At 42.3% G+C, this 21060-nt stretch overlaps 1 protein-coding gene across 2 annotated transcripts in view; it reads right to left on the bottom strand.

Moving 5' to 3' along the window:
- ntng2b (netrin g2b) overlaps positions 1-21060 on the bottom strand; it is a 70262-nt gene that overhangs the window by 27920 nt on the left and 21282 nt on the right. For both annotated transcript variants that reach the window (XM_079363621.1, XM_079363622.1), the window contains exons 4-5: positions 2416-2588; positions 38-67 (exon numbers count right to left, since the gene is read on the bottom strand). In XM_079363621.1, coding sequence (XP_079219747.1) covers positions 38-67; positions 2416-2588 — 203 coding nt within the window. The remainder of the gene's footprint in view (positions 1-37; positions 68-2415; positions 2589-21060) is intronic.

Raw genomic sequence — 21060 nt, 5'->3', positions numbered from 1 at the left:
AGAAGCCTTTTCTGCTTTGCTTTGCGTTATTACTTACTGGAACCGGAGGGTGAACCAGCAATCGTACCTGAAAGAGAATAAGCAGAGGAAGAGGAGATGAGAACGTGTTTATTTATGCATACAAATTGCCTAAAGTCTTGACTCTGCCTCATTCATCAGACTCAAGTGGCGGAGAGATTTTTGGAGCTCTTCTGCAAAACAGCAGCTTACCACCGCTCAATGTTTTTAGGCTCATTTCTGGGTCTGCACCGCCTCCGCCTCCATGCCCCTCTTAATTTGTTACCTCCACGGGAGTGTGCAGACTTTTTTTTTTTTTTTTTTTACTTTTGCAGCGGCGACATAAAGCGTACGCATGCACATGTAGGTCCAGAGCATTTCTTTAGCATGTCTCCACCAATCATATCTTTTTTTAACTTGGAGGTATAAATATAGTTGTTTAATCCATGTGTAAACGTTCAAAGCTGCTAAAGCCCGTCTCTCAGGGGCGTGTCCAAGGAGGGGGTGTCCAGGGGTGGCACGGACCCCCTTCAAATCTAATCAGCCACTTCAGCTGCCACCCCAAAATCCTCAACAATGATAGGCTTTTATTCCTTGTAAGAGGCGGGACTTAAAAGCAACTGTTCTGGCAGTGGTTCAACTGACTAATAATAGTTTCAGGACTGTGCACGGAAAATTCCTGCCACCGCTGCTCAAGTCCTTTCCCCTGTTGGGCCACAAAAAAAAATAAAGTTTCGACACAATGGCACAACCTTTTGACCAGTTAGACAGGAGTGGGGGGGGGGGGGGGTCCCTTTAAACTCTTCTCATTCCTCCTCCAAAACCCCTTTCACATTCAGAGCATCTTATAATATATGCATGTTTTGAGCATTGCTTCACTGCTATGCTTGAATCCAAACTTTTTGCCTTTTCTGCATGTTTTTTTTTTTTTTTTTCCTTCCGAGATTGTATTTTTAGTTGGCCTAGCATGCATAATGCAACCAGTTGGGACCAAACAGTTCGGCGAGCCATGGCCATTTTGTGTCACATTTCAAGCGAAACAAGTTGCAAACATTTAAATTTTTAAACTTCTACTAATGGGATGCCAGACTTTGCTCTGAAGGTGTGTGTCGGAACCATTAGAAGTGACTTGGGAACAAGCGCTTGATAAAAAGGGTTGACATTAGAGCCAGAGTGTGTGCAGGTAAAGGTGTGTGTGTGTTCCTCTGTGTGTCTCTCTGTGCATGTGGGTAGATCTCTGTTTGTGGGAAGGGATAGAAGTAGGGAGGGGTTGCCCTAGATTATTATTTTATCAGCGCGAGCTAATGTTGCAGGCTTCTCTCTCCAAGAGGATTTCCCCCCACGCACTCCCACGGTTTTACGGCGCTCTGATCTGCTCTCTGCACAGAGGTGACGACAACTCGGAGAGCTCCTTCATTTCCTCTTAACTAATCTGTTCCTTTTCAACTTGCTCTATTGATCCTGTTTTTCAATGAGGAACCTGAGAGTTGTGAGGAAACCTCGGCGTTCATCAATCAAGAATGCTGAGGAATGAGATTTAAAATACCTGCCGACACTTTCATTTTTTAAAGAAGAAATGTCACGAGTAATCATGTATGATTAGAAAGATGTAACTGAATCACATTTACTTCATCTAAATCATTGTAGCAGCAAAATTGAAACTTACTGTAAAAAGAGAAATAAAAATACTGGGAGTATAAAGAGTTCTGATTGGTGTAGAGTCTGTATAGTGACGTCACAGGTTCTTACTGGCCATACAGATTTGTAAAACTTGAATTTATTCCCACTTTTTGGTTCACTACCTTTTTAATTCATCGACAGCGACTTCACCCATAGACTGCGCTTCAGCCCTATTCATAAAGACTAAAAAAAATCTGTAACAAAGTCGGACTTGTTTTATCACATTTCAATCCACGATTTTGAAAATAAATAAAATTCACAGTTTTACATATGTTGCCTGTCAGACTGGAAACAAACTGAGACACCAGGGGAAAAAAACCCCTCAATATAAGGTTTTAATAAGATACTTTGAAATGGCTTGGTGGATGAATTCATTTCCTTTTTAATTGATGCAGGCTAGTTATTTTCTCCTGTGTACCACCCTTTTGATAAATAAAGCTGTCTGCAATTATGGATTTAAAAAAAAACAAAAAACATGCAACTGATGCCACTTTTCATACGTAAGTGTCAGCAAGAAGTAGAGAGTGCATGTTGGATTTGAATTCAGTAGGAGAAAAAAAAAAGATCTGCAGCAGGGCCTCAGGATTGAGGACCTTCCCAGGACATCCTGTCAGAAGAATTTCATTCATTCTCATGTTTTAACACATCCAGTAAGCTAAATAATACGAAAGGGTTCATTAGTGTTCTGTCTTAGTATGCGTCACATTGATGAGGTTTGATCTATAAATGGGTACGTACAGGTGTTGGGGGTTCCATTGGGTGTGGGCAGGTAGGAACCAGCCTTCCAGGACTTGGCCTTGAAGCCTTTCCTGCAGCGCTGGCAGTCCTGGCCCGTGGTGTTATGTTCACACTGGCACTGGAGGTTCCCATCCTGCAGCAGGCACTGGGAGGCGTGGAGGTTACACTTACACCTTTAAAGGAAGAGATAGGAATCGTTAGGTGAGATGAGCCGTCGCCAGCTATCACGTGTGGGTAAGTGTGAACTGTTTTGACACAATGATTGTAGACGCTCTGTTAATGATGCTAGATACTGTGGAGGCAGTATTACAAAAACAGGAAGCTATTGTGTGAAAATTGCTTTGTTGAGAATGTATGTAAAACAAGCTGGAACAAAATTAAGTTTATAGGATGAAAGTCTACAAAAAAGAACATTTTTATTCAATCGACCCGTGATGTACATAAGTGGCAAGGGTGGAAAGAAGTTAGAAAAACTTCATATTAAAAGTACTTTTTTTGTCTTTATGTGTGGGGGTGGGAAATGTCTGGTGATATGGGTGTTTACACCTGCAGTGTATCTGCATCAGTTTAATACTGCAGAAGAAGACGTGAAAGTTAAAACACACATAGAAATATGTGACGTGACTTCCAGTTTATGTAAAGGAGAATATCACTGTCACTCCATTTGGAGTTTAATTCTCTGCTCTCACATTCGGTTTTCTCTCTCGAAAAGAAAAAAATCTGGCAAAGCTACAGCAGCCGTTTCTATTTGATGTTTGCTCGTGCAGTTTGTACAGTTGCCAGTCCATCTGATTCTGTCATTTGATTTCACCAGCATGCAGCAACACAGTCGACATACTCACTGAGTGAAGTAATGAAAAATGAATCAAAGTGTTTGCACAAAATGTACCGACAGTCAAACATCCAGGTGGGATGAATGTTGAGCACACGTTATTAATCAGTATAAAGCCTGGTTAATACTTCTGCCTCAGATCCACGCCGTCGGGGCCTACACCATCGTGAGCGCCACAAACGCGTGCGTTGGTTTGTCTGCAATTCTCCGCCTACAAACCAATGTTGGCAGTGCCATGTCTATGCTAGTGATATCGCCAGTTTCTGGTTCCGACTCATTCTTTGCCTGTCCGTATACAGGAAACCATGGCGACTGAAACCAAGTGTATAAATATGATGAATATATAATATTGAGCAGCAGTTGATTATACTGCAATGATTGTTGTGAAGAAAAAAACTTAGGAGATACCCGAGGTGATGGAATGTACAGGAAGTAAATAAGTTGAGGGAGAAGATGGGAGAGTTGGTCCACTGAGAGACATGAAGGAGGAAGTCGGGCACTGTTATTTACAGATATATCATACATTTGATACATTGGTTTAACGTCTGCAGCGATTTCTTTAACATCAGAGAACAATGTACCTTTAGCTAAACAGTCATAGATTCTACGCAGAAGTCTAAATCTTAAACGTACAGTACATTTTTGTTTTCCAATAAATTCGGTGTGAAAAAAACAGCTATCCTGCGGTGCCCGAGCGGTTCTGTTGTGCGCCCTATGTACAGAGGTTATAGTCCTCGTCAAAGCCACTATGGGTTTGAGTCCGACCTCGGCCATTTGAGGCTTTTCATCCACTACTCTCTCCTCCCAACATTTTCTGTCTGTCTTAAGCTGTCCTGTCCAATAAAGGCAAAAAAATTGTCCCAAAAATGTCTTTAAAAAAAACCCAACAGCAGCAAGCCCGATAGTTTCACACTTTCCTTCTTAGAAACAGTGAAAAAGAATCATGGAGGTGGTAACTTCCTGAAATATTTCTCACATGATGGTGATAGTGTGTCCAGGTTTGAATGAAGAAAAAGAGTGAATTCCTGTCTGTGTGTGAGGTGTGGCTCCTTAAATGTTGTGGTTTTGTTTTTATGCTTCCTTTCCTTGGTGAATGAATGTTTTTCTTTAACTTTAGGAAGGTGATTATGCTGACTTATATTAGGTGAGCATGCTCCTGCGTTCACACCTGTGAGCTCAGTGAACTCGTGCTCAGGTCAAAGGTGCGTGTAATTAACAGGCTTACTGAAGTGGCAGACCGTGCTGAGAGCAACAAAGCTGAAGACGGCTGTTTGTGCCGCTTCGGTAGGCTGTTAGCCAGCTTGTTTTTCTTTTTAATCATGATCTGTTCTAAAGTATAGATCGATATATTCAAACTAAAATAATATATTTTTTTTTTTTTTTTTTTTTAAGATTTATTTTTGGGCCTTTTATGCCTTTATTATAGAGGGAGGACAGTGGATAGAGTCGGAAAGGGGGAGAGAGAGTGGGGAGAGACATGCGGGAAATGGGCCACAGGCCGGACGCGAACCCGGGCCGCCCGCGCGCGAGGACTATAGCCTCAATACATGGGATCGCGCGCCCTGCCACTGCGCCACCGACGATCCCCTAAAATAATATTTTGAAGGACCAAGATTGTTGGGAATCTCTCTACCCACCCTCCATCCAAACGAGCGTTATGGCACAAACATTTTTTTTTTTTTAAATGGTCCTGTGACATCTTACTGCCTGGGTATGTGAGTACGAGTGCATAAACACAACATGTGTCTATGTGTGTGTGCAACCCACAACCCTCAGCAGCGGGTTTGTGGCCTATAGGTGGAAGTTTTGGAAAATGAGGATCTTAAGGACATTCCACAGTGACAACTTCAAATTACAGCCTTTTCCAGATGAGCGGCTGGACTCCAATCCAGTTTGTTCCACTGGAGTGAACAGCTATCCGTCTGCATCAAATATTCAAAGAATGGGCCCCTGTATTCTGGCGAGATGACTACTTCAATCTTCCTTCCTCACACTAATCTACAGTTCCTCATCAGTTTTTTTTTTTTTTGTATTTTCTCACCATTCCCAACTAACGATGACGGAAACTTAGAAACACACACAGTAAGCTTTAGAGGAAGACGTGGAGACAGTCGATCATGGTGAGTTGTGTCGCGCCGTATCACACTGTTGCCTTCAGTCCTATAAATTACCCATGCTCCTCTCTGATCACCTGGACGAGCTGACAGGACGTGCCAGGGAGAATCCATCCACCGACAAGGCCTTGTTTCCTGCACGCTTTTCTGAAGGACATGAGCTGTCCACTTAGTGAGGGGGGGGGGGAAATTGAACATCTCTTTTTCATAGCGAAAAGTGTGTGAGTGTGTGTGTGTTTCAGCTTTGTGTGATTGTGATGCATGTCTAAGAGTGGGGATGACAGACAACAGATCAGAGGAGCACAGGCATGGTGACTAATGCCCGCGTTGAGAGAGTGACAGCGCTGAACATATCACCGCTTCTCATCTCCTGTGTCGTCGGTGATAAATCTCATCTGCCTCGTCTTAAAAGTGGAAGCGCCACTGAGAGCAGGATCTAAAAGTTGTAGTTTAAAATCAATACTGGAGAACAGAGTGATTCTCTAGGTATGCTGCTGCACTTTGCGCGTGTCTTGCGGGGCCTAATGGCTGGCGTGCACTGGAGGAAATGGCCTCCCTGCTCTCAATAATGTGACGTTGAAGCAGGAATGGACCCATGAATCCGTCTTCGTGGAATTTCACTGCCTCGCTAATATTGAAATAATGAAATCCTCCCTGCTTAAAAGTCTCAGTGTGGTGATCGCAAAAGTTAACACAAAAACAGCTGATCCATGTCTACTGCGCAGCAATGCAGTGTGGCCCAATCTCTGCAACTTTCCCACAAATAGGTCCAAACACCCAATCCCCCCCCCCCCCCCCCCCCCCCCCCCCCCCCATGCTGTAAGCATCACTCTAATCAGTTCTCTGCCAATTACATGCCAACCTCCTTTATTTTGTAAATGTGGTATGACTTTTCAGAAGCCATGGTTACTGTCTGTCTTTAATATGTCTGGAATGCTGCAGGCCTGAGACATTCTTGTGTGCAGGAGACAGCTGCCCCATTACAAAGAGTATCAGGTGCAACCGCCTCTCTGTCAGAGCGTCTTTAACCAGCCGACGATGACAGTGTCTTTTATGAAGGCTTTACACAGGGACTCCATAATAATAAATCCGATTCTAGATATCCTTTAGCGAGTATTTATTCTTTTTTTTTCTGTCATTAAGATTTCCACTTCAGCTGTAAAAAAAAAAAAGTCTCTTGTTCAGTCTCTCAATCAATGGTGTTTTTACATTTCCAGAAGCTTCTTCACTGATGTGTGTCAGCCCTGATCATGAAGACTCTGGCGTAGTATTCCCCCTGACTCTGATCAGTGGTTTTATACTCGTCCGGCAGCCTCAGTCACGAGTAGAACAGCATTTTCTTCTTTGCTTACATCAAGGTTGCCCAATACGTCGATCGCGATCTACTATCTATGATTTGCATTTCTATATTAGGTAGATCATTTTGACTTGGTCGTTTTAGAAGTAGCTCACATGCCGGAAAAGCATGAGCACCCCTGGCTTACATGGATAGCATTGTAGTGCACATGCACAGCTTGGCTGTTTCCTTTAAGTTCGTTCAATTTTTTACACATTTTCTTTGGCCTTCTAAAAGACAGGAAGTGATGTCAGGAGCCAAAAGAAGTCCCTCAACCAGTATATGTCTTTATTGGACTGTTTGTTTGTCAGTGGAAGTTTAAAGTGTTTCACTGAATAACACGCCTCAAAACATTTGGATTTGAAAACATGACATCTTAGTCTCCGACTATCCAAAAGAAGCCTGTGGAGTCCTTGGGGGACTGATTTAAGTCAATGTTTTAGTCTAAAAGTCTTAAAACTTCACAAACCCTCTGTCCCCTTGACCTGCTTTCTCTACTCCTGCCACATATTACAGCCAAAGAAGACCGTGAGCACTTCCATCTTTGCACTCCTTCCACATGAACGATGTGACACTTGGACTTTTCAAGTGCCGTCTCTCTTTAGCTCCCTCTCTTTCGGATGACAGCCTGCATCGGGATTTCACCCGATCCTTTCCTTCAGTCCCTCCACACACAAATAATACATGGGCCACAATCATATGTTAATGTGCAAGATGTCTGCCTTCACCGCAAAGTCATCAAAGAGGGAGTAGCTGCTCGGAGGAAGTTAAGACAGGACAGCTGGATCCATCACAACCCTGTCTCCTTACTGAGACAGAGAGAGAGAGAAGGTGAGTGGAGGGAAAGATAAAGAAAGGCAAGAGAAAGCTGGCTGAGAAACGGAGCTTGGGAACTGAAGCAAATAAGTGATTCAAATGTATTCCCGTTTCCATTTGGAGTAGCACACACAAGGTGGTGTTTTAATTAGTTGCAGTAGTTTTGGGTCAATACTTCTGTTTATCAGACTGTTGGAAACTCCTAACTGGAGTTTCTGTTGTTTCAGCATATGGGCAGAAATGTTGACGACCATGCGAACCGTAGGAGTTGTGACTTTTGTCCATTGGTAGGTAAAGTAGGAGGTCGGGTGATTCTTTTATTGAGCCACAAAGTCTGCAGAACATTGTGTGGATGATATGGCTGATGATAGAGCTGTGTGAGCGCAGCAAAAATTCCGATTATTTGGTTCAATTTCAAGATCACGATAATTAAACACGACTTGCCGCTAATCTTGGAGCTATTGAACTTTGGATTCGAAGAGTTTCTTTTACCTCTAAATATAATCCAACTCAAGAATGAATTAAAAAAAAACATGATATTGTTCTCATTAAAGATGGAAGCCTAATATATTTTTGTGATGCATTTTCATGTATTGCCTTGTTGTAGAAGATGGATGGGCCAAAGAAACATTTAACTTTAGCACCTCAGATACTAGTATGTTTGCCATTGCCTTCTCTATTATTGCCCTGGGCCAGTTTTATGTATCAAGTCTAACCTTCACATTTAAGGGTTTGTAGATCTCAAAACCTTTGCATAGGAGGAGCAGTGAGGAGCCATACAAGTATGACCACAGACAGGTAACACTGACCATCTTTTGAAGTGGCATCTGTCAGTTGGTAGGATATATTAGGAAGTAAAGGAACATTTTGTCTTTAAATTTGATGTTTTAAAAGTAGAATAAGTTGGTAATAGTAAGAATGTGAGCAACTTTAATGGTGCCTCTCCATCTTCAGATCTTCAGCTCTTGTCAGGTGTTTCCAGTCTGCAGTTGTATCAAAATGTATTTCAGGAAGGAAAACCTGTGAACCACTGACCGGTCATTAGTGTCAGAAAACACAATGCATGCGTAGCAACCAACCAGTAAGGGTATCAATGTTGATCCTTGTCCACCTCAGAAAGCCCTTACAATGGGCACTTTAGCATCAGAACAAGGCCGCACAGCAATGGAAGGTGACCTTTAGGAACTCAACAACAAGTTCAAGGCTTTGACTTGGCCTCCTATTTTTTAAGATCTCAATCCTAAGATAGATAGATAGATAGATAGATAGATAGATAGATAGATAGATAGATAGATAGATAGATAGATAGATAGATAGATAGATAGATAGATAGATACTTTATTGATCCTGAGGGAAATTCAAGGAGGATCAATGGGATTTGCTGGACAACCAAGTCTGATGCATGGAGACCCAACCTTGCAACTTTCAGAGCTTCTAAGATCTGCTGCCAGTGTCTGGGTGCCAGATATTCCAGCACACCAGAGGTCTAGAGGAGTCCTTGTCTGATCAGGCCAGGGCTGTTTTGTCTCGGACCTGGAGAGAGGGGCGCCTACAGAATATTAAGCTGATGGTCATAATGGAATGCCTGATTGATTATTTATTTCTTGATTTGGAGGACTTGTTGGATGGTTGACCCTGTCATTGTAAGTATTGATCCTTGACATTTTGGTGCTGGCTGGTTTGGCAACAATCTGACTTTGTCAAAGCCCCAATGTTGTACATGATCCAGCGATAACTTGAAGTTACACCTGTCGTGAGCACAAACATGAGCTGGTAGTTCCATTTCAAGTGAAAGCAGATGATTCATTGCATTATGTTGCACCCAGTCTACTTGGTTGATGTCTTCCCTATCACATTATAAATACAGTATAAACTGTATACTCTATATTGCTTCCATGCAGTCATTGTTTGCTGTGAATTCCTTCTCTGTAGATAGACATGTAATCCCTTGAGGAAAAAGCGGACTCCACCACTAACAATGAAAAGAACTATATATAGAGTACCTTCATGATTGTAAAAAAGAAAAGAAAGAAAAGGGTGTACATGTATTCAAAAGCACAGAACTGAACGTGACAAAAAATGTACATAAAAGTTACTAAAGAAAACATTTAGATAGAAATAAATCAGTAAAAATGTTGTACTTTTGTTTCAAGGGATTATATTATTTAAATGTCCTGATTAACACCAACATGTAATCTATAGTTTCACTGACTTTTAGGTTTTATTTGTATGTTCACTCAGGTAAAGTGCTCTGCATTGAGAGAGAGAATAACTCCATTTAAAGCCCTTTAAGTAGCATCTCTTTCTCCCATGTACTACGATTATATACGACTTATTTGCCAATCCATTTGTGATTGAATGCACCTACAGGAAGTGAACTTACCTCTACAGTTACACCATGTTCAAACTACTGTCGATGTAACTGGTTAGCTTACACCATGTGTCATTAATTCATTCCCACAGAATCTGCTCTTAAAATACAGACTTTGCTCCCATCAGTGATTCTATGATTCACGGCTTTGATGGCAGTTTGCGGTTCAAAATTCAATTTTCTGTGTCCGTTCTTGCTGCAGTCTGTCTCTGTGAAATCGTGTCGGCCCAGTGTGCCTAATGATACGAGGACAGCCTGTTTTAGACGGCAGAGACGCAGCAATTAGGAGAATAAATAATAAGAAAGATAAACAAACATCAAGGGGGGAGCCATGTGGTGGCAGAGCCTGAGAAAGCAGCTGGAAGCAGCAGTTAATGGGGCTTTATCCGTCTCTTTACTGTAGTCGACGCAGATTCCTCTATCCTTCTCCGGGGACACGGCTATCACTGCCTCCCTTTTATTTTCAGTTTTGCACTCTCCTCCCACTGTCTCTTTTTACTTGTGCTCCTAGCACTGGAGCTTTTCTGCTCCTCCAGCCTTTTCTTTTGTTTTTCTTCTTCTTCTTTGATTCCCATTTATCCACAATCCTTTTCTCTCATTTTCCTCTTTCTGTCCATCCAAGCAGGCTTACCCCTTTAGCTTTGTTGCGTTCGACCATTGTGCCATGTTCACTGAGGAGTGCATGGGGTAAATTGGGTTGTGGACATGTGTTTTGAGAACAGTAGGTGGAGGAGAAAAATAGGGGGTTTAGATGATACAGAGGGCTGAGCAGTCAGCACAGCATGAAGCAGGTAAGTTGTGTCAAAGCCCTGACAGTCCGCCTTCCGCCCCAACTATGGCGGCAAAGTCAAGAGGAGGGGCAGGAGGAGGGTCTGCATCTACTGTACGCACTCTAACCTGATGACAGACCGCATCGATGCAGCTCTGACCCAGCAGGAGATCTCCCTCCTCCTTGTCTTTCTCTGCTCTGTGTTCCATCAGCCGTCACTGAGAAGGCCCTTCTCGCTACTCACACCAGCTTCCTCCCCTGATACCACTAACACACAACCAGATACACAACCTGCTGAAGGAACAGCGGAGCGAGAAGCTAATGGGCGCTGAGCGTCAGTGCTTTTATCATAGAGAGAGAAAGACTGAAGAAGCGAAGTAGAGCTGACTGATGGCATGGAAGTCCAAAGGATGAACGAAAAAGCAGGAAATTCAAGTCTAATTCGATAAAATGAAGTATAGCAAGTGAAGTGGCTAATATCAGATTATTGTTATGCCTGGTGCATTCTATGATTTCCAATTTAGAAAAGGAGGGGGGGACATATGGATGGAATTAACTGAAATAAAATATATAAAGAAAAACATACTCAAGACAGTGGCCAGGCATTCAGAATGCAGAAACACACCCTCAGCAGTAACGTTACGGTGATTCTAGTGGAGTGGAAATGTAGGGAGTATTTTATGATCATAAAGGACCTTTACACATGGTCAAGGATGGGATGTTTTAAGATGCTTTGCAATGTAAAATCTAAAAGAAAGTGAACAAACTTCGGACTTTGAAAACATGGAAATCATTTGGGCCAATAACTTGGAAAAAATGAAAACCCCTGTGTCTTTTAGTGACGGGGGGAATTGGACATCAAATCCACCACTGAAACAAGGTTTTTTGTCATTGGAACGTCTGCTCAGTGTCTGAATACCACCATGTAGACTGCTGACTTTGATTATTTAAAATAACACATGCGTTAAAAGCCAACTACAGTCTTCTGAACAACATCACGCAGACTGCTTTTTCAAGAATCAAATTAGATATAAATCATGTACAAAAGTGATATTTAAGTATGTCCATAAATCAGGATCTGATTGGTTGAGGGGCGGACTGCAGATAAACCGTTCCCTTCGACACAGTGTATCCCAAGCAGAGCGAGGAGCGACGGAGTGAGGCGAGTGGGAGTTGCGTGAAACCCGTGTCATTGATCAGCCTCACGCCTTATTGGCTTCCTCTGAAGTCTTTATCACCACGTCCCCTCCCACTTCCTCCACCGCCTCGCCTCGTAAATCCAGCGCGGCTAATTGGACATGACTGCGTTTATGTTCCAGCTTCATAAATTTCTTTCTCTGAAGGGGAGAGAGGATCAATTTTTTTTTTTCCTCGAGCGCAGCCTTCCGTAGCAGCGTGAGTCTATTTAAATGTCCCCTCTCTCCTCCGTACCCCTCCTCACCTTTTCTTTGCCCTATACCCCTCCTCCTCTTCAACATACATCCTTTTCTCACATGTGTGCTCCTTCACTTCCCCTCCAGATTAAACAGGTAATCCATAAGTGACCTCCCCTGCGATCATGCGGTAAGGAGTTACAGCACTGCAAACAGCTCTTTAACACATTCCTCTCAGCTTTTTCTCTACTACAAATCATTCCTCGAGAGCTCAATCAATCAGTATCTTAGACGACTTGTTGACAGAAAGCGACCTCAAATATAAAAACTAAACACTTCCCGTCTCAATCACTGTCTCTCCTTTCCCTCTCTTTCTACTTCCAGTGTCTCCCCCAGACATGGAGGCGATTAAACTCTTTCTGCAGGAACATCTAAGGGCCGCAGTCGTGTCCAAATGGGACTACTTGTACCAACTGGGATACTTTGAACTGCAGGGGGTGCTTGAGATGTTTTTTAAATGTTAGTTTAGAAAATATCAGTTGTGCATAATTCCCCCCCGAAAATGTATTTAAGAGTTCAGGGAAAGTAAGTTTGATAAACTATTTAATATTCCTTTTTGAAAGCAGTCGTTAACTGTGAACCATCAACTATCAGTACAGATCATCTGTGGTAACAGATCACTGCAGGGGAATTCAGAATCTGTGGGCAATGGGGGAGATTCGGGCTTTCAGAAATGTTGTGGTCGCCGTTTGTAGTCTGAGAGGTATTATCCGACTATTTTAGAGAGTAGAGTAGAACATTCTTCACCATTGGAATAAACGGACGTCTTCATTAAAGTACAGCTGAAAAAAAAAAATATGGATGTAGTCCAGATTGTATGTCCACGTCTTCTATATTCTTGGACTGTAAACCGACACGTGTTGTGACCAGCGCATGAGCGAGGACGTTTTTCTTCACATATCCTGAAGTGAAGATCTCATCCAAATAACTCTAACTCTGTGTAATGTTAACAGACAAAGAGTAAGGTCCTCTACCTGCTCTTGTAAAGTGTCTCGAAATAACACCTGTTATGAATTGACGCTTTACAAATAAAGATTGATTGGTCGATTGACTGATTGATAAAGCCTCCAAAATGTGGATTTTGATCACAGAGAGGCTGTGTCTCTTTTAGATAGTTGTCGATAGTTGGGGTCGTGGAAGTTTAATTGACTTTTGATGTTGTTTATAAGGGGCTGAAGGGTCGTGGTTCAGTGGCTAGCACTGTGTTCTCACAGCAACATGGTTTCTGGTTCGAATCCCTGTCAGGCAGGGACCTTTCTGTGGGGTTACCCTTTGCTACTCTGGCTTCAGTCCAAAGACAGGCTTGTTAGGTGGTGACTCTAAATTACGAGTGGGTATGACTGGTACGTAGGATCGGCTCTGGGCACCTCATGACCCTGAAGAGGTTAAGCTGTGTAGATACTAGATGGATGGATGTTGTTTTGGTTAAGCTGCTTTCTAAACTGAAATAGTGAATAAAAATCACCCAAACTGGAATCATTGCTGAAAATATATTAATATTGTTTGTGGATGTAAATGTTTCATTGGTCCTTTAAACTCTCTATCTGTTGGAGTGAGGCTTCGCATGCTTTCTGAAGAGTTTTGAAGCTGCAGTTAAAGACGTTTATGGCACAGTGTACCTCTTTATAAAGTCATTTCTGTTTCTGCCAAAAAATACTTGGATCTGGTCTGAGGGTACTCAGCGAGAAAACGACTGAAACACAGTCAATAACTCAAAGACACGTTCGGTCGCCCATTTATTCAAATGCTCCCTTACTCACTTTTATACACGGTTCATGCACTCCCTTAAGACTGTCACTATTGTGAAGTCGCTGTGTGAGTGAAATATCCGGCAAAAACAGACATCTTCAATTATTCAAAGTGCGGGGAATGACCTTGATTGTCTTTGCAATCCACACCCAGAGCGTGTGTGTGTGTTTTTGTTATCTGTGAGTGCGAGTCTACTAAGCAGTGTGCGGAGATGTGTGACCTCCCTGGTGTGTATGTGGGATGAATCAGTATATTAGCACAGTTTGCTCTGACTGAAAAAGAAAAGGCTGGGAAAAGGTGTGTAGTTCAGTGTGTAACTTTTGCACAAGGTAGCAGAAGATGGAGTGATGGAGAGAGAAAGAACGACTAAGCATACGACTGAATTATTTAAGCAGGATACAGTAAATGGCTATTGCGTGCATGCCATAGCCGGTGCCCAGACCCGAGATCTTCTCTCTGATTGGTCGGTTTTGAGTCGCGTCAAGAGCAGCAGTCAGTCAGGCCCACTTTAGGCTACCTGCTCTCTCAGATATGTACTGTATGCACAGGAGCAAATAACTAAATAATGGAGCCTGCATGGGCACATCTTGTTCTGCAGTCCAGATCTCAGAGGACAGAGCAGAGACTGTGTGTGTGTGTGTGTGTGTGTGTGTGTGTTTGTGTGCGTGTGTGTGTGTGCGTGTGTGTGTGTGTGTGCGTGTGTGAGTATATTCGAGCAGCTCAGATGTGGGTTATATGCCAGCTGTGTAAAACATGTTGTTTTCGCTGGCTATTCAAAGTGCAGGAGTAATTAATACGCAGCTTCATGGGATTTGGTCAGCCGGGGAGTTTCCACTGATGCTCTGTTTATGAGGATGAGACACAATTTGCGAATAAGTCCATCATTCTCTTAAACTGTGGTTGTAACCCTTGTTTCAAGAAATAACTCACTGCTCTGGTTTCTTGTTTTAAAGTGGAGGAGGAGGAGGAGGAGGAGGGTTTTTGTGGATTTTTTATTAGTCAGCAAATTAACTTGGCTGCAATCTACCTCCTGCTAGTGTGGCTTATTTTTAACCTACCTTTAAAAACGTGCTCTTTGAGGATCCTCAGACCGGGAAAAAAACCCCAGTTATTTCTATCCTCTGTGGACGTCAGCGGCAGGGCTGCTATAATGACACTCGTGTGTCTCCTTAAAGGTTTAGAAAGGTTTAAAGTCAAACTGAAAACAAACACACAAACGTAAACAGTGCAAACAGTAGCCCACACAGACTCTGTAATGTAGCTACAGACAACCTCGTGAGAGGGAAAAAAACTCATTCAGCTTAATGTGACTGGACGAAGCTCAGCAACGTCATCCATCAAGACACTTGCCAATCATATACATGCAGGGCGGCTTTTGATCATACAGCAGATGTGTCGGCTTTTTGTCAGAAAAACCTAACGGGAAACTTTACCAGACTTTATTTCACTGGTAATTAAATGATAGCTTAAATGGAATGCATAGATTTTGCATGTCGGGGTATTTGTCCACTTCAACTGCCTAGTAACTGCTTCTAATTGGTCAGTATGGTGGGATTTATGCACAGAATATACTGTATGGGATGTATCTTTCACTATTGTAGTACATCGTCTATAAGGGGTGTGACAAATCGATTCTGCAATATATCGTTGTCCTGACTTGTGCGATACAATTTAAACATATACACATCATCTGAACACATTTCCCTGCCAATTCGATTCCTGCCCCACTTCATGGCTCCTCATGGTGGAGTGTATGACATGAATAAGTGAGTGGAGGTTAAGCGGCAGAATTTAAAGAAGAAGTCGAAGACAGCATGGTACTTTTGGACAGTGGTGGAAAGAAGTCTGAAAAGAAGGCAGTGTGATATGAGGCACCAATGGAATCTAACAATCACTGCAGGATCGCTGAATGAATCGTGATAGTATCGCCATCTCGGGCCAAATCTCACGTATGGTGATTTATCCTGTGATCCTCACCCCTGATGTGCCTGATGTTGGTGGCTCACACTTAAATGAGACAGTGCTAATGCCCCACGTCAGCAATTTAACCTACTTTGTCTTGTCACGATACATTTGAAATGTTATGGTCTAAAACTAACACATGATGCTACTATCAGTCATGAATAAACAGACCCTCATCCTCACTAACTGATCCTTATTAAGTCATTCACACAGGACATATTTCACTGGCATTTGGCATTTTGGGGAGGGGAGGGGGGGTATTTTAAAATGGCAGCATTGTAATATTCATGCAGCATGAATGATGCAGAACGGTTGACACAGTTTTTACTTAAGCAAACATGTCCCTGTTTCTTAAAGGGATCGTTGTTTGAGGTTCTTCTCGAAATGTGCTTCATTCAGAAGTTCCTTTCAGCTGTTTTCATTTAGTTTTTGACTTGTCACAAGTTCCTTTTTCAGTGGTTAAGTTCATGTCATAACCTTTGAGCTACCATAAGGTATGTATTGTGTTTCACAATAAAGTAGGTGGCGTTCAAACAGCAGTTCGAGGACTCTCAGCCAGTACAGAAATTCAAAATAAAAGCTTAACAAGTACAATTTTAAATCCAAAATAATAAACTTTTAAACATGAGATTAGATACACAATTAACTATTGAAATTTAGTGATTAACCACAATTACAATTTAGAATTTTTGACAGCCCTAGTATTCATAATACAAATGGCAGCCAATGAGAAAGCCAAGGGAAGTTCTATATTAGAACACAGAATATGCTCAGTAAAGAAAACCAAATAAAAGTGCTACATGACAGAAAGGTTACGTGATGAAAATAAACACTTCAGCTGATTTTTTTCTTTTCTTTCATATGAATGTTTTTAAATTGCTAAAATATATTTGGCTCTAATTTAGTCCACAGCAGCTCTAAGCTTAATTTCAGTTTCGACACTCCGGCCTCACTGACAGCCATCTAAAGCAGGTAATGCTTTCACTATCAATAATGACCTCATACAGCCCCTCCTCTGAGTTTCTCACTGTCCCTTTAAGGCCTTTTCTGTCCAGCCCTGGCTGTCCTGAGATCGCTGTGTAACTGTGGATATTAGAGTGTGACCTCCCTGCAGAGTCCTTACGGCTGCTGAATGTGTTTTAATGAACACTACAGCGAAGAGCAATACCTGGGGAGGGAGGAAATTGGGTGTGAGTTGGATACGGGAGGGGTGGGGAGCGGGTTATTATACATCCTCCTCTTATTTAAGATATGAACAAGGAAGGAGAAGTGAAAGAATGGAAAAAATGATGAAGAGACAGAAACCTGGGGACGACATTAGGGTTTGGTAGGGGGTTCTTCCTGTTGTGCAGTCCCCCGTGGAGTCTACGGACCCCGAGGGAGCGATACGGATCTGTAATAAGGTCCTTATATGTTTTCTGTGTGTGTGAGAGTCAGATTGAGAACTTTAAACAGAATACACGTCTTCTCTCTGAGACAATTTGCCCTCTAAATGAACTTTAGAGACACTTTTGAGCCTCACATGTGTGGAGGCATATTTGTTTTAGGCTAGCACATCAACACAGTTGCAAACCTGCACCCTCAGGGCCTGCATCCGTCTTCACCCCCATGCACCGAATTCCTCGCGAAAAAAAAAACATGGCAACTTAACATAATTTCTCCACTTTTTTTTATCCTTTCCTTTAAATGATAACCTCAAACCAGAAGGTCTCCTAAAAGTCATCAAAAGTTACACACGTTTGCACAAAAACCCACATTTGAACTGTAATCGTGTTCCTGTACCACTTTCTTTGTGTGTGTGTAGGTGTGTGTGTGTGTGTGTGTGTGTGTGTGTGTGTGTGTGTGTGTGTGTGTGTGTTTAATTCCAGTGAGACCATACAAAGGAGGATGCCTGGGGAAGAGGAGCTGAGCTGGGATCAGCCAGAGGACAGGGGTTAATATAATTATCCCACCAAAACCTTGAGACTGAAGGAACATCATTAGTCATAGCAAGAGGAGAGCCGCCTCGAGCCGCGGGCCAGAGACGAGCAGGAGATGGGAGAGGAGAGCCTCAGAACACACCAGCACGGTTAACAAGACAATTAGTACAAGGACTCTAACTTGAGGCTCTTTATAGAAATACAAAAAAAAAAAAGACAAAGGACAGTGTTTACCAGTGTTCTGAGCTCTGCTATGGCTGTTGAGTAATTATATTTCAGCATAATAATCTCAATATACATGAATTACCTCTGGTGAAAATTGGATTCATATCTAAACTGAACACATAATGATACTCTCGTGTAGCAATGGCCCAGTGTTATTTAGCAATTAATGAAATGACCTCTGCTTTGTGCAGATTTAATATGTAGTTATTGAGCTTTTTATCTTTTTTTTTTCCGAAACTCTGGATGTGCTCCGTGGCCTCAAACGAACCGATGGATAGTAAAGCTCAGGTCCTTACCCTGATTTAAAGATAGGCAGACTTTGACTGAGGACTTTTTAAAGAGGGAGACTCGCTCTGACGAGCTGAAGTAATGATTGAAATTCAAACAAGATGGATATTTGTCATTTTTACGATTTACCTTTTCAGAAATAAATCCCGCCATCGAAGCGTTTAAGACATGTACGACGAAGGGAAACAAAACAAGGGAGCGTTTGGCTTCACCGTCAGTTTTCTGTTTATCGGTGTATTGTTCCAGCCTCTCTTCAACAGTATTGGGCACATGTCTGTAAATGTGTTACTACTATCAAAAAGTAATTGAGTTACTGTTTTGTTAAAGAAACTAGTTATTGGTGACCCCAGCTACAGTGTGGCCCTTGGAAAGACACTTCAGCCCAAGATGCACTAGCTGCTTCGTTGGAGTGTATGAATGGCGTTACCTCTGATGGTCACGTTGTGTGAATATGTGACGTGGTGTTCTAAGCGATCTGAGTAGTCAGGAGACTAGAAAAGTGCTACACAAGCTCAAGTTCATTTACCGTTATGCATTTCACCCGGATAGAGCCACAGGAATGTCTTTCCCTAGCAGACGAGAGACTTTACATAAAATCATTTCATCAAACGACTATGGAAGCAGGCGACGTGTCTCAAAGTTTTGTGTCTTTAAAAAAGCTGAAAATGATTCACAGCTAAATCCCTTTTTTTTTTTTTTTGGTTGAAAACTTGCAGACTTTTGACCCGGCGTGACCCTTGGATCGACGGCTTTGTGGTGAAAAAGAAAGTGTCTGACATCAAAAAGTGACTGATCGCAATGTGAGCTGATGTGGTACTTATTAACAGACACATGGGCTCATTTTCTCGCTCTCCCGTTCAGACTCTGATTGATGTGCTGTTTATCCGTGCCCATCTACATGCGAGTAATGACAGCGAGGCACGACGCCGGTGTGTCTTTGAACACACCATGCCTGTAATAATGCTATGCTAATTAATGTGGCTGACTGAGAACAAACCATCTTTCCAAGGACACCCTCCCTCCACCTCATGTTCTCCCACTTACAATTCCCAGCATGCTTTTCAGCTTTAAAGCACGCTTGCGGTATCAAGAGATTCCCCCTCACCAGATGCTGGGTAAGGCACGGAGCAGGCGCTGCTGGGGACGATTCTTTTATTGTATTTGTGAATTTAAAAGGATATTTATGGGATGAGTAAAAGAGGGGGGGGCCAGAAGGGTGGAGGAAGAAAAGAGAAATCTATTGAAGAGGGTGTGGATGAAAAAAAAAGAAACAAAAGACGGGGGAATGAAAGGAAAACAGGCGAAATTGCTGACTTTAACTTTCTTCCCGTTCTGAGGGGAAATAAACTGTGATTATCAAATCAGTTACAACCATTGTGTCATAAATCATCGCATATGAGAGGAACAATGACACATTCCTCATTGCGGCCCCTCAGCTTTCTGCATGCCTTTCTTTTCTGGGGGAGTGCTCATGAATGATTTAAAAAGTGATCTGTTTCCGAGCCTTGGCTGCCTCGCAGGGAGATAGCTCGGCGGGGGGAGGAGCCTGAACGTCGCTGGGAGGGTCCATGCATGAATGTTTCCCGTCTTGAAGCTCCGGCGTCTACGCTCTCATCACACATCAAGCATGGATCGCATATTTCATTCATGAGGAGGAAAAGGTGGCATCTCTCAAGTGCAACGCTGTTTTATCATGAAACAGAATAAACGGGGGCTGAAGTTTGCAAAATACAGAGAGTATGCTGTTGTTTCTGTGCTCTGTGGTGGCCGTGTGAACTAGAGAATAATATTTACAGAGCATCGTACCTCACATCATTCATCACAAAATCACACACCCAAGCTAGTCCCATGAAACTAGGAGTTAATCCATCATCTACCGCCCTCTTTTCTTTCTCCCCCTCTCTCCCTGATCCTGGCTTATACCTCTCATCCTCTCACCTTCACTCAGCAAAGGACACCAAAGAAAACTTTGGTGGAATTCAAAAATAGCGGCAACAGTTTGCAAACGTCAAAGTCACCTTATGTGGAATGATAAAAGACACAGAGAGACCCGAGGCTCAAAAGAGGGAGCAGAGGAGAAACATTTGTTCTGCCTTTGTCTACAGTTAACGATATGGACAAGTGTCGAGGTTCAAAATCCTTCAGTATCTGCACTAACCTCTGTATTCAAGCTCCGAGCTCAGCAGTAAACCTTAGTAATAGACTTCAGGAGGCTATGTCACTTTAAAAGTGCACATCAGTGTTACAGAAGGTTTCAGATTTCAAAAATTAAAAATCTAATTATAATAGTATGTTATTGTATTGATAGAATGTAAAATTTAAAGTTTTGATTTAAATGAATTTAAAATATTTAGTATTCAAGATAAGGTCAGCAATGTTGTCTGATTTCCTATCATCCTCCATCTTTAGTTTTTTTTTCATGGGAATCCTGGTTTATGTTTTAAGGCTGTTAAATAGGAGCTAAACCATTAAACATTGCACTTGCTTATTTTGTTTTTCAAACTCCCAATGGACAGGTGAATAAAACAGGAATCCTCAATCCAGCATAACTAGAGATCTACCCAGAACTACATTACCCACAATGCAACACCTAAGTGGGGATTTAGACCAACAGCAGCACTCCTGCGTCTGTGGTGGTAAGCTGTTTAAGGTGAGACAATAAACTGATTTCCTGCCCGTCTGGCTGGATGAACTGATTAATTCATTTAAAAGCTTAGCAGACACTAAAAACACTGCATAACAGTCTGTAATACTCACACGCAGGATTTTACCACCATCAGCATGTGCAAAATCAAACCCCCTTAGATCAACATGTGACCCCTGTGATTTAT

Source organism: Symphodus melops, assembly GCF_947650265.1.
Source record: "Symphodus melops genome assembly, chromosome: 16".
Lineage (NCBI taxonomy): Eukaryota > Metazoa > Chordata > Actinopteri > Labriformes > Labridae > Symphodus > Symphodus melops.
The sequence above is the reverse complement of the archived record's forward strand: the minus strand, read 5'-3'. Positions and strand labels throughout refer to the sequence as shown.